Below are 13,950 nucleotides of genomic sequence, written 5' to 3' on the forward strand. Positions count from 1 at the left end.
GATCTCTTGGGACTCCAACAGGTAAGCCCACTAGTGGTGGTATGATACAGGTTGCCTCGGGTTGCATACATAACAATTATCATGTTCCATGTAAGCTTCCAGCGTTCAATCCACCTAAGAAGCACGCAGAATGGGGATCACCGTTTATGGCAATGCTGCAGCTACTTAAAGGGGTGCAGCAGCCATATAACAGGAAGCGTACTTTCACCTGCAGAAAATAGTTTTAACCATTTCTGCTAAACTTACTGATGTATGATAGCAAAGGATATCCTACCTGTGATAATGTTCCCTTTAATAGAAAATAATAAACGCACACCTTTCTGTTAATGGGCTAAATTCACTTTACAGACTAGTAAATCTTTGAAACTATTCAGCTCTAATCTTTGGAAGAGAGAACTCTCACTCTGTGACTGTGTTCACCTCAAATTTCTACAGACAATCTTGTGTTCCAGCAATTAGGAAGCTAAAAGCCAGACCTCTGACCTTCCTGCAGCGAATTGAGCTGCCAACCAAATCTGCTGCCACCCTTCTCAAGACCCCAGGCTTGTTCCTAGGGCTTCCAGGTCTCAGGGCTGCCCCCTGTGCTGTAAAGTTAGTGGTCCAAAAATTGATGCAAAGGGGGAGGCGGGCCTGGGACGTGTACCCGATGCTGTTGGCCTCAGTGTGTTCCAAATTGGTCCTTGGAACTCTTCCATAAAACTAGGAAGCCAATGCCATTTGGGCATCCTGATGCAGCTCCCGGCTAGGGTCTTTGCAGAATTGGCCAGCTTGGCATCAGAAGTAGCACTCCCTCTCCTCCTGGCTTCACATTAAGGTAAGTAAATAAAAAGCTATTTATCTTTTCATTGGCGACCGCTTATGGACGCTGGTTAGGCCACAGTAGACCTGGATAAACTGACATGCTCCACCCAGTTTCTACTGAATTTGGGAGCTGGGTTCTAGGACCCTGATTAGCATATTCAAGGATTCTCATGCGTGCTGTAGGCGGGTGTCCTGGATACTCGAAAGACGCCCCCATCCAATTTAACAGCTGGGGCACTTCTGAGGCACGAGATACTGCTGCCTGAAATTCATTACCCTGAGCACTTATCTAGTGCCCAGAAATCAGCCATTATTTGGCATAACATTCTAATGAAACCTCCAATTCACTGTGAGCAATGCTACGGATGGTCTGCTTATATTTATAAAAAAATTGTCTGTGAGAGAGTGTGAGAGTGTGTATGTCAGTGTGTGAGAGATAATGGCCTTGATATTAATCCCTTATGGCAGGAAGGAGAGGGTCATGGGGAGGGGGTTTAAAAAGTGAAATGTGCTGAACACAACCCCTACCCGCCGTGCATGTGGCTACCACCATTTCTACGCCATTTTTGAGAGACATGATTAGCCTGTTGAGTCTGATGCAGGCAGCATGCATACTAAGTTAAATGATTTCAGCAGTGAGGAAGCACAAAACACGTTGTTCAGTGGCTTAGTGCCTCAGCAAGGGACCCACGTACGTTTGAGGCTAGCATCACTTAAAGCTAGCCTGCACCTCTGAAAGGGGAACACGCGCTAGAAGTGGCTAGGGAAGAGAGTGTGAGCTAGAAGAACACTGAATTATGGTGATGGAAGGCGGAGAGAATATTCCGGAGTGGGGAGGTAGCAGGGCACAGGGAGCTGGCAGGGAGACTTTATAGACACCTGCTGTCAGCCTCAAGCCCCGAGTAAGAACCTGCAGGCCCCGATTTTGCACCAAGCGGGGCGGCAGCATCACTCCTGCCGCACAGAACTGCGTCAGCAAAAGAAAATCTGCGCCAATGAAACTCAGAAAACGTCCATTTTTATTAATTTTCTCCTTTCCCTTCACACAGAGCTCACGCTCCAAACAAATAAATCTCCGTAATCCCTCCTCCCAAGAAATTGTTATGTAGCAATACTTAAACCACCACAGATTTATGCACAGAGCTTCTGCGCAGCTTCCAGTCGTTGGCAGCAGTCATTCTGTTCGAGGATAGCTTAGACGCGGGATCTGCATGTGGTGAGAGACTGGGCACGAGTGGCCTGCAGTCAGGGCAGGTGGCAAGGGTACCATGACAGCTCCCCGGAAGGCATGATTGCACACAAGTTCAGCGGCAGAGGACTCAGATGAGCAGTTCGATCAGGTAGGCTATAGAAGGCAGTCGACTGGTATATGCAATGCTTGGTGTGAAAAGCTGAAATGCTTGGTGTACTGGGAAGCCTGCCAGAAAGCCTGCGGTCAATGTCAAAGAACATGGAGGAATCTAGCATCAACCTGGCACAGGGCTTTGCTTAGCGTTTAGAGCCCATCCTTTCCAGCATGGATGTGTTGGCCAACTCCATTAGCACACTTGCTGACCCAACAAGGATGCAGCGCCTGATAGTCGATCTCTTACCTTCCATTGCACCACAAGCAGAAGCTACCCAACGTCTGGGAGCTGCAGTGCAAGCTCAGACTTAATTGAAGCAAGCATAGCTTGCTGCCACGCAAGCTCAGACTGCTGCATCATGGCTACGGTTACCAGTGTTCAAAGGGGCTTGCAGCCAATGTAAGCGGCCTGTGTGGGACCGCCTGACAGCTGTACGGCCATGCAGCTTAGTAGAAATATTACTTGCAGGATGTCACAGCAGTCCAGGAATCTGTCCTCAAACAGCTTATTGGGATTACTGAGGCGCTGCCCCGGGGGAGTGGCAGTGGCTTCTGCAAAGTCCTGTCCCCTCAGTACAGATTCACACGAGGCATGTAGTGAAGTCAAGGTCACTCTAGACCTGCACCTTTATTTCACAGCTCTGGAATGCTGCACTTGCCTGAGACCTGTCCTTATATACCTGTCTCTTGCAAGTGCACCCCTGGGTGGTAAGGTATGCTGATGGTTACAGGTCATATCTTATTACAGTCATGTATAGCATGTTAGGATACAGTTATATATAATAATGTAAGATACATGACATCACCCTCCCCCAAGGGCTTATTGTCTTTATAGGTTCAGTCTCTCAGGTGGTCTACGCTCTCACGTGGAACGTCTGAGTTGTGGTTCAGTTGTTTGCCTTGATGTCTGTTTTTCTTTGGGTGTGGTTGCTGGTATCGCGCCTGGGCTGTCTGTTTCGATTGGTGTGATTGTTGTTGACTCGCCTGAGCTGTCTGTTGGGATTGCCCTTTCCTCAGGTTGTTCCCTCTGTCTGTCCACCAGGTGTGGTGCGAGTTCCACATTGTAGTCTGCCTCTGGTTCCGCAGTGTTATTGGTAAATCTGCTCTTGACTTGGTCTATACGCCTACGGCAGGTTTTGCCATTGTCCATTTGCACTACCAGTAGCCTGTTTCATTCCTTGCTCGTTACTGTCCCTGCAAGCCATTTGGGACCCCTGCCATAGTTTAATACAAACACTTTGTCCCCTATCTCATTCCATCTCCCCCTCGAATTTCTGTCATGGTACTCAGTCAGCTTACATAGAAACATAGAAACATAGAAAATAGGTGCAGGAGTAGGCCATTCAGCCCTTCTAGCCTGCACCGCCATTCAATGAGTTCATGGCTGAACATGCAACTTCAGTACCCCATTCCTGCTTTCTCGCCATACCCCTTGATCCCGCTAGTAGCAAGGACTTCATCTAATTCCCTTTTGAATATATTTAGTGAATTGGCCTCAACTACTTCCTGTGGTAGAGAATTCCACAGGTTCACCACTCTCTGGGTGAAGAAGTTTCTCCTTATCTCGGTCCTAAATGGCTTACCCCTTATCCTTAGACTGTGACCCCTGGTTCGGGACTTCCCCAACATTGGGAACATTCTTCCTGCATCTAACCTGTCTAAACCTGTCAGAATTTTAAACGTTTCTATGAGGTCCCCTCTCATTCTTCTGAACTCCAGTGAATACAAGCCCAGTTGATCCAGTCTTTCTTGATAGGTCAGTCCCACCATCCCGGGAATCAGTCTGGTGAATCTTCGCTGCACTCCCTCAATAGTAAGAATGTCTTTCCTCAAGTTAAGAGACCAAAACTGTACACAATACTCCAGGTGTGGCCTCTCCAAGGCCCTGTACAACTGTAGCAACACCTCCCTGCCCCTGTACTCAAATCCCCTCGCTATGAAGGCCAACATGCCATTTGCTTTCTTAATCGCCTGCTGTACCTGTATGCCAACCTTCAATGACTGATGTACCATGACACCCAGGTCTCGTTGCACCTCCCCTTTTCCTAATCTGTCACCATTCAGATAATAGTCTGTCTCTCGGTTTTTACCACCAAAGTGGATAACCTCACATTTATCCACATTATACTTCATCTGCCATGCATTTGCCCACTCACCTAACCTATCCAAGTCATTCTGCAGCCTCATAGCATCCTCCTCGCAGCTCACACAGCCACCCAACTTAGTGTCATCCACAAATTTGGAGATACTACATTTAATCCCCTCGTCTAAATCATTAATGTACAATGTAAACACCTGGGGCCCCAGCACAGAATCTTGGGGTACCCCACTAGTCACTGCCTGCCATTCTGAAAAGTACCCATTTACTCCTACTCTTTGCTTCCTGTCTGACAACCAGTTCTCAATCCACGTCAGCACACTACCCCCAATCCCATGTGCTTTAACTTTGCACATTAATCTCTTGTGTGGGACCTTGTCGAAAGCCTTCTGAAAATCCAAATATACCACATCAACTGGTTCTCCCTTGTCCACTTTACTGGAAACATCCTCAAAAAATTCCAGAAGATTTGTCAAGCATGATTTCCCTTTCACAAATCCATGCTGACTTGGACCTATCATGTCACCTTTTTCCAAATGCGCTGCTATGACATCCTTAATAATTTATTCCAATATTTTACCCAATACCGATGTCAGGCTGACCGGTCTATAATTCCCTGTTTTCTCTCTCCCTCCTTTTTTAAAAAGAGGGGTTACATTGGCTACCCTCCACTCGATAGGAACTGATATTATGGTCACTCTTCCCCAAGGGGCCTCGCACAATGAGATTGCTAATTAATCCTCTCTCATTACACAACACCCAGTCTAAGATGGCCTCCCCCCTAGTTGGTTCCTCGACATATTGGTCTAGAAAACCATCCCTTATGCACTCCAGGAAATCCTCCTCCACCGTATTGCTTCCAGTTTGGCTAGCCCAATCTATGTGCATATTAAAGTCACCCATTATAACTGCTGCACCTTTATTGCATGCACCCCTAATTTCCTGTTTGATGCCCTCCCCAACATCACTACTACTGTTTGGAGGTCTGTACACAACTCCCACTAACGTTTTTTGCCCTTTGGTGTTCTGCAGCTCTACCCATATAGATTCCACATCATCCAAGCTAATGTCGTTCCTAACTATTGCATTAATCTCCTCTTTAACCAGCAATGCTACCCCACCTCCTTTTCCTTTTATTCTATCCTTCCTGAATGTTGAATACCCCTGAATGTTGAGTTCCCAGCCCTGATCATCCTGGAGTCACGTCTCCGTAATCCCAATCACATCATATTTGTTAACATCTATTTGCACAGTTAATTCATCCAACTTATTGCGGATACTCCTTGCATTAAGACACAAAGCCTTCAGGCTTGTTTTTTTAACACCCTTTGTCCTTTTAGAATTTTGCTGTACAGTGGCCCTTTTTGTTCTTTGCCTTGGGTTTCTCTGCCCTCCACTTTCCCTCATCTCCTTTCTGTCTTTTGCTTTTGCCTCCTTTTTGTTTCCCTCTGTCTCCCTGCATTGGTTCCCATCCCCCTGCCATATTAGTTTAACTCCTCCCCAACAGCACTAGCAAACACTCCCCATAGGACATTGGTTCCGGTCCTGCCCAGGTGCAGACCGTCCAGTTTTTACTGGTCCCACCTCCCCCAGAACCGGTTCCAATGCCCCAGGAATTTGAATCCCTCCCTGCTGCACCACTGCTCAAGCCATGTATTCATCTGCGCTATCCTGCGATTCCTACTCTAACTAGCACGTGGCACTGGTAGCAATCCCGAGATTACTACTTTTGAGGTCCTACTTTTTAATTTAGCTCCTAGCTCCTTAAATTCGTTTCGTAGGACCTCATCCCTTTTTTTTACCTATGTCGTTGGTACCAATGTGCACCACGACAACTGGCTGTTCTCCCTCTCTTTTTAGAATGTCCTTAACCCGCTCTGAGACATCCTTGACCCTTGCACCAGGGAGGCAACATACCATCCTGGAGTCTTTGCCTCAACGATTTCGTGCATGTCTGTGAAGATTAGTGAGAGCCTTGTTTTTAAAGTCCTTTTCACCAACAGTTGCGCGCGGGGGATCCCAGTCAATGAGTGCAGACGAGATCTGTATGCCAGCAGCAGTCGCGACAGGCGACCCTGCAGCGTGGGACCTTGGATTTTGAGCATGCCTTGTTTAATGATTTGCACTGCTCTCTCCGCCTGGCCGTTGGAGGCCGGCTTGAACGGTGCCGTCTTGTCGTGATTTATGCCGTGGTCAATTATAAAATCTTGGAATTCTGCGCTGGTGAAGCACGGACCATTGTTACTGACCAATATGTCAGGTTTTCCGTGCGTTGCAAACATGGTTGCGAGGCTCTCCGCAGTGGTGGAGGTTGTGCTCGAGTTTAAAATGGTGCATTCGATCCACTTTGAAAATGCATCTACAACTGCGAGGAACATTTTGCCCATGAATGGGCCCGCATAGTCTACGTGCACCCGCGACCACGGTTTGGTAGGCCATGGCCAGGGGCTCAAGGGAGCCTCCCTAGGGGCATTGCTGAGTTGGGCACAAATGGTGCACCTTCGGACACAGAGCTCCAAGTCCGCGTCAATACCAGGCCACCAGACGTGGGATCTGGCTATGGCCTTCATGAGAACATGAGTGCTCGTGGTGGAGCTCCCGGACAAATAACTCTCTGCCTCGCAGAGGCATGACTACTCGGCTGCCCCACATCAGGCAGTCTGCTTGTAGTGATAGCTCATGCATGCGCCTGTGAAAGGGTTTTAATTCCTCGGGGCAGGCATCACGAACCTCGGCCCAGTCACCGGTTAGGACACATCTTTTTACTAAGGATAACGTGGGGTCGCTGGCCGTCCAGGCTCTGATTTGGCGAGCCTTCATGGGCGAACCTGTGGACTCAAAGGCATTGATTGCCATGACTATCTCACAGTCCTGTTCATCAGACCCTTCCGTGGTCGCCAGGGGTAGCCTGCTGAGCGCATCAGCATCATTGTCTGTGCCTGGTCTGTGCCTTATGGTATAGTCGTAGGATGCTAGCATGAGTGCCCACCGTTGAATTCGCGCCGAGGTGTTGGCGTTTATTGCCTTGCTCTCGGATAGGAGGGACGTGAGGGGCTTATGGTCGGTTTCTAATGTGAACTTGACCCCGAAAAGGTATTGGTGTATCTTTTTGACACCATACACGCACGCGAGCGCCTCCTTCTCTACCATTCCATACCCGCGCTCCGCCCGCGAAAGTGACCTGGAAGCATAAGCTATGGGTTGCAATTTGCCCGTACTATTGACATGTTGTAAAACGCACCAGACCCCACACGCTGACGCATCGCATGTGAGAACTAGCTTTTTACCTGGATCAAAGAAAGTCAAAAGACTGTTGGAGAACAGAAGGTTGCGTGCCTTATTGAAGGCGCGTTCCTGGGCGTCCCCCCAAAACCAATCGCACCCCTTCCTGAGTGGCACGTGGAGAGGCTTAAGTTCTGCATAAAGTTCCCAAAGTAATTGAGTATCCCGAGAAAGGCGCGCAGTTCTGAGACATTCCGGGGCCTGGGTGCCAGGCGAATTGCTTCTGTTTTGGACTCTGTTGGGCGGATTCCATCAGCGGCAATCCTTCTGCCCAAAAATTCAACCTCGGGTGCGAGAAACAGGCACTTGGATTTCTTGACTCGTAGGCCTACCCAATCCAACCGCTTTAGTACTTCCTCCAAATTACGGAGATGGGAGTCGGTGTCCCTGCCCGTGATAAGTATGTCGTCTTGAAATACAACCGTCCCCGGGATGGACTTGAGCAGACTCTCCATGTTGCACTGGAATATGGCAGCTGCCGACCTGATGCCGAATGGGCATCGATTATACATGAAAAGGCCTCGATGTGTGTTGATGGTAGTGAGTGGCTTGGATTCTTCGGTCAATTCTTGCGTCATATACGCAGATGTGAGGTCTAGTTTTGAGAAAAGTTTACCTCCAGCCAATGTGGCAAATAAGTCCTCCGCTCTGGGCAGCGGGTATTGGTCCTGTAGGGAGACTCTGTTTATGGTAGATTTGTATTCCCCACAGATTCGTACGGATCCATCAGGCTTCATGACTGGGACGATGGGACTTGCCCAGTCGCTAAATTCCACAAGTGATATAATGCCTTCCCGCAGAAGCCTGTCTAGTTCGTGTTCAATCTTTTCCCTCATCACATAGGGTACAGCTCCGGCTTTGTGATGGACCGGTCTAGCATCCTGTGTGATGTAGATGTTGACTTTGGCCCCTTTGAAAGTGCCCACACCTGGCTGAAAGAGATGTTCAAATCGCTTTATAACTGTTGAGCAGCAAGTCCGTTCCTCTAATGACATGGCATGGACATCATCCCATTTCCAATTTAGTTTTGCCAGCCAGCTTCTCCCCCGCAGTTCTGGGAGGTCTCCGGTGACAATCCATAGGGGAAGTCGGTTCACTGTCCCTTTGTGTGTGACAGAGAGCATGGCGCTGCCGAGGACTGGTACGATTTCTTTGGTATAGGTCCTTAGTTTGGTGTCGACCCTTGTGAGTTTTGGTCTCTTTTATGCGGTCACAGTTGTTCAAATTGTTGAGCGCCCATGAGAGATTGACTCGCTCCCGTATCCAGCTCCATGTTGACAGGTATCCCGTTGAGTAGGACCCTCATTATTATAGGAGGTGTCCTGTTATAGGAGCAGCGGCCATTGATCGTGTTGACCTGCTGTACATTGGTGTCCCAGGTACCGTCCCCACCGTCTTCTGGTCCGCTTTCCGACCCATCTGATTCATATACCAGCTGAGCTGCTGTTTTTTTGCACATGCAGGCCAAATGCCCTGTATATTCACAGTTCCTGCAAACAGCCTGCTGAAATCGACATCCCCTTGACGAGTGCCCACCCGCACACCTCCAGCACAGATTGCTTTCATTGTTCCCAAAGAATGAGCTGCGTCTGGCTGATCTCTCTTGAGCTTCTCTTAGTTTGTAGTTGATTGCTCGCATTGTGGGTTGATGAGGTGTGAACGGCCATTCCTGTGGCCCTTGATGGCTTCTGGCGCCACTGCCTGCTGTCAAGAGCCTATTCTCCCGGTTTTGTCTGTGTGTGGGGGTAGCATTATTTCGTTAGCAGTCGTAACTGCATTGTAAATCAACCTCGTTTCTTCTTCCCCGACCAAGAATGTCTGTGCAACCAGTGCTGCTGCCTCTAAGGTCAGGTTCTTGGTCTTTATGAGCTTTCGGAATATGCCTGCGTGGTCTATTTCTTCAATGAACAAGTCTCTCAGCATTTCTCTCCTCAGTTCATCGGAGAACTCACATAAACTAGCCAACCTCTGAAGTTCTGCCACGAAGTCGGGTATGCTCTGGCCCACACAGCGTCTGTCGTTGTAGAACCTGTGTCTGGCCATGTGTAGGCTGCTCGCTGGCTTCCGGTGGTCTCTTACCAGTGTGCTCAATTCTTCAAACGACTTGCTTGCTGGTTTCTCGGGTGCCAGCAGATCCTTCATTAAAGCGTATGTTTTTGAGCCACAGCTGGTCAAGAGATGGGCTCTTCTCTTATCTGCTTTGTCATCCCCTAACCAGTCTTTGGTTACAAAGCTTTGCTAGAGCCTTTCTATAAAGTCCTCCCAATTGTCTCCAGCATTGTACTTTTCATCTGATTCGTTGTTCGCCATTCTGTGGATTCTGTAATCCCGTAACCCGTCGCCACTGTAAAGTCCTGTCCCCTCAGTACAGATTCACACGAGGCATGCAGTGAAGTCAAGGTCACTCTTGACCTGCACCTTTATTTCACAGCTCTGGAATGCTGCACTTGCCTGAGACCTGTCCTTATATAACTGTCTCTTGCAAGTGCACCCCTGGTGGTAAGGTATGCTGGTGGTTACAGGTCATATCTTATTACAGTCATGTATAGCATGTTAGGATACAGTTATATATAATAATGTAAGATACATGACAGCTCCATGGAGCACGAACCTGCTGTCCTCTCTCAGGATGACAGCATTCGACCTCCCACCCCTGCCACTCCGCCAGTGCCCTTGCTGTTGCCTGTCAATCAGCCATCCCAGACTGCCCATGCCAAGATGGTGTATTCCAAAGCAGGGTACTCTAGGCCCAGAGCTGCATGTGTTCATCCTCCAAGGCCATCTGCAGTCTCCCCCACTGAAAGTCAGCAGCCTTCCACCAGCCATGCTGCAACTACTGGAGTAGTACTGAATAGGGACACTAGGGAATGCAAAGGTTCATTGAAGGCAGGCAATAAGGGAACACAAAGGGCTGATTATTTTAAGTTTGTATGCAATATGGCATGATTTCATTTATAAATTTGGTTTGGAGTGTTGGTTTTATTTTTACACTGCTGTGACGGTCAGTGACAGAGCAAAGGTAAGGTGTGAGATTTTTGGTGAATGGGGAACTGGGGTTATGTTTACTGGTATCACAGCTGGATGAGTCAGTCATGGACAGCCTGGCCAGAACAAGGCTTTCTGGATTGCCTCCTCCTCTTCTGCTTCCTTCTCCTCCTCAGCTGGTCGATGTATGGCTGGTGGCAAGGGCTGCATCCTCACGATGGCAAGGTTGTGCAGCATGCAGCAGACCACCACAAATCTCGACATCCACTCTGTCGAGTACTGCAGGGCTCCTCCAGAGCGTTCCAGGCAGCGGAAGCATTGCTTCAGCACTGCAATAGCATGCTCTATGTTTCGTGTGGCAGTATGGCTTTCTTTATATGCATGCTGTCCATGTGTGTGCGGGTTGTGCGCCGGAGTCATAAACCGTATTGTTAACGGATAGTCCTGGTCTCCCAGTAGCCATCCTCTGGTTTGTTGTGGTGGCAGAATTGCCGATGGGACAGCGGACTGCTGCAAAATGAAGGTATCATGACTGCTTCCAGGATACCGGGCATTGACCTGCATGATACACAGCGTATGGTCGCAAACGAGCTGGACATTGAAGGAGTGAAGTCCCCTTCGGTTACAGTATGTCTCAGAATTGGGATGCGACGCCCGCAAAGCGACATGCATACAACAAATGAGACCCTGTACCATGGGGAAGCCTGAAATCCTCGTGAAGCCGCATGCTCACTCCACCTGTTACATTCTAGCCAGAGAGAAAGAAATACAGAGCCTCAATGACCTCCCTTATGCAACAGTGGACGGCAAACTGGGAGATGTTGCAAAAATCTCCTGCTCCAGCCTGGAAGGAGCCCGATGGATAAAAGTTCATGGCCGTCGAGACCTTCACAGCCACTGGCAAAGTGGTCCTCGTCCTGCTCTGAGGCTGTGGTTGTGGCTGCAGCAGGTGGCAGTTTTCAGTGAGGCTGTGAAGCACAGACATCTGACACATTGTTCCTCGCTGAGGTTCAGGTAGGAGCACCATGGATGGATATGGCCTCCTGCTGAGAGCCCTTCTCCCCCTCCCCCTCCCCCAGCATCTTGTCCTGCTCTGTGTCACCTTTGCTCATTTTCCCTGTCATGTTATAGGCCAAGTGGAATGCTGACTATTGAACCCATGTTTGGGAGCAAGTGGGCGGTGCAGAATATGTGAAGGCAGGACAAAGTCCTTCAGCACCTGCCACACCACTCCTTGTAGACTTTGACAACTTGAAATAACTCTAGAAACCACAAACACCTCTGACAAACTCAGCAACAGCCAGTTGCAATTAATCAGCAACCCTGCAGGTTACGACATTTTAAGTGCCTATCCAAGCACCTTTTAAATGTGGTGAGGGTTTCTGCATCCACCACCCTTCCAGGCAGTGTGTTCCAGACCCCCACAACCCTCAGTGTGAAGAAGCCCCCCCCCCCAAACCCCTCTGAACCTTCCACCAACCACCTTAAAACTATGCCTCCTCGTAATTGACCCCTCCACCAATGGAAATAGGCCCTTGCTATCCACTATATCCAGGCACCTCAAAATTTTGTACACCTCAATGAGGTCTCCTCTCAACCTCCTCTGTTCCAATGAGAACAAACCCAGCCTATCCAATCTGTCCTCATAGCTAAGATTCTCCATTCCAGGCAGCATCCTAGTAAATCTCCTCTGCACCCTTTATGGGCCCGACCTGCTGCTGGTGTTATCACGCAGGTCGGGGCCTCCACGCTGCAACTAACCTGCTGCTGAACACGTGCTTAGCAAGCGTGTTTAAGAGAGGGTGTTAGCTGGAGAGAAGAGCTCCAAAATGGCAGCGCTGGCATCAATTCAGCATTGCACAGATTGATGTCACGATCTGCTTACTCTGCATACTAATACCCCACAACACTGCGCCCATGTGAACGAGCTGCGCAAGATGACATCCAGCGCAACCCACACCAGAAGTGTTACCACGTGCCACGGACAGCATTTTGGACCCGAATCGGCACCCGCAGTGCCAACGCTACGGGTGCCAAATTTTGGAGCCTAAGTCTTTCCCTATCACCTACAATTTTATATAGGAGTTACTCATGACCTTATTCCTCCCAGTCACCCAGATTTACAGACAGAGCCCTAATAAATCCTACAAGTAAAAACTAAATAACACTTGGTAACTCACTAAGCCACAAAAGTGCTTTAAGACATCTGTAAAAGGTGCTATGTAAATGTAAGTCTTTCTTTCTCTCCTTTGCATTCCAGAGTTGGCCAACCACTGTCAGCATCCACACTGATTACCAGGCAACGAAGGTGAGTGTGACGTGAGAAATCAGCATTAATGTGACTGATCGGTTTTCTGCCTTTCCTACTATCAAATTCATGTTTCACAAATTTGAATGAACAACAATACCTGCCAGCCATAATTTCGATTGGCAGTCGTTTAAATCTAAAAATAAATGATTACTAAAAAGAGCAAAATACATCCTTTAAAAAATTGGCAATTTTCCCCAACCCTCAATAAACACCTCATTGTTCACAACAGCAACTTAGACAGTATATACATCACAAGCACTGTTTTTAGTAACCAATTTATTTCAGTTCTTACGGTTCAGTCAATATAACCCTATTCACGGGCAGTGCAGCTTGATTAATTTGATATTTTCAGTTACCTGTAGTTTAGCAGTGTTACTCTGGGACCTGGACATTAAGACGTGCTCTGTTGTTTGCAACTGCATGCAGGAATTATCCTCAGAACTACCTGAATTGGAAGATTGAACACCTAAAAAATTAGGGGAGGTTATTAACATCTTTCAATGCAATTTCTGTGCACGCATCAAGAATTTAATATTTGGGCAGTTGCGTATCTCAGTGAATTTGACAAATGTAGCTATGTAGAATAATCTGCAAATACCAACCCACTGGTGCTTCACACCAAGCAGTAGCATGTTCCACCATCGAGTGGGAGGAGCTGACTTCTCCCTTCCATTCCCTGACCTCGCTGGGTCATCTGGGGGATGTGTTGAGTGAAGAGGAAGGCTGCCCCCTGGAGGTGATGGGCCCGCTCGCAGCTTCAGAACCTGATGCCAATTTTTGAAATAAATCTTGCCCATAGATCCAGGACAGTGACTGTGAAGCTAGGCACATTAACCTCATTATGCTGACCAAAATAGGGTTAGACTCCCTCACCTCTAACAAAAGGAACCCAGAGATCTGCACCCCTTGTCCTGCAGCTACCCTACTGGGATAGCAGGCCATGGTTCTCCATCCGACAACCTTGCTGTCTCATGGTGCACCTGTCCCACCCCCTTCTCCTGCTCTACTAGAAAGATGGAAACGTTCTTGCTTCTCCGGTGAGACATCACTACTGCCGATAAGTACAATGGTTGTGCCAGTGGCTGACGTACAGGCACCCAGCTACTTCACACAGTTCCCTGCCAGAAC

General features: G+C 48.4%; 1 protein-coding gene across 1 annotated transcript in view; it reads right to left on the minus strand.

The window, feature by feature from the left end:
- The window catches only part of LOC139273939 (centromere protein J-like), a 216,393-nt gene that overhangs the window by 44,739 nt on the left and 157,704 nt on the right, over positions 1 to 13,950 (minus strand). The window contains exon 11 of the mRNA XM_070891010.1: positions 13,179 to 13,288. Within this exon, the coding sequence (XP_070747111.1) occupies positions 13,179 to 13,288 (110 nt within the window). The remainder of the gene's footprint in view (positions 1 to 13,178; positions 13,289 to 13,950) is intronic.

The sequence above is a fragment of the Pristiophorus japonicus genome, chromosome 9 (genome assembly GCF_044704955.1).
Source record: "Pristiophorus japonicus isolate sPriJap1 chromosome 9, sPriJap1.hap1, whole genome shotgun sequence".
Lineage (NCBI taxonomy): Eukaryota > Metazoa > Chordata > Chondrichthyes > Pristiophoridae > Pristiophorus > Pristiophorus japonicus.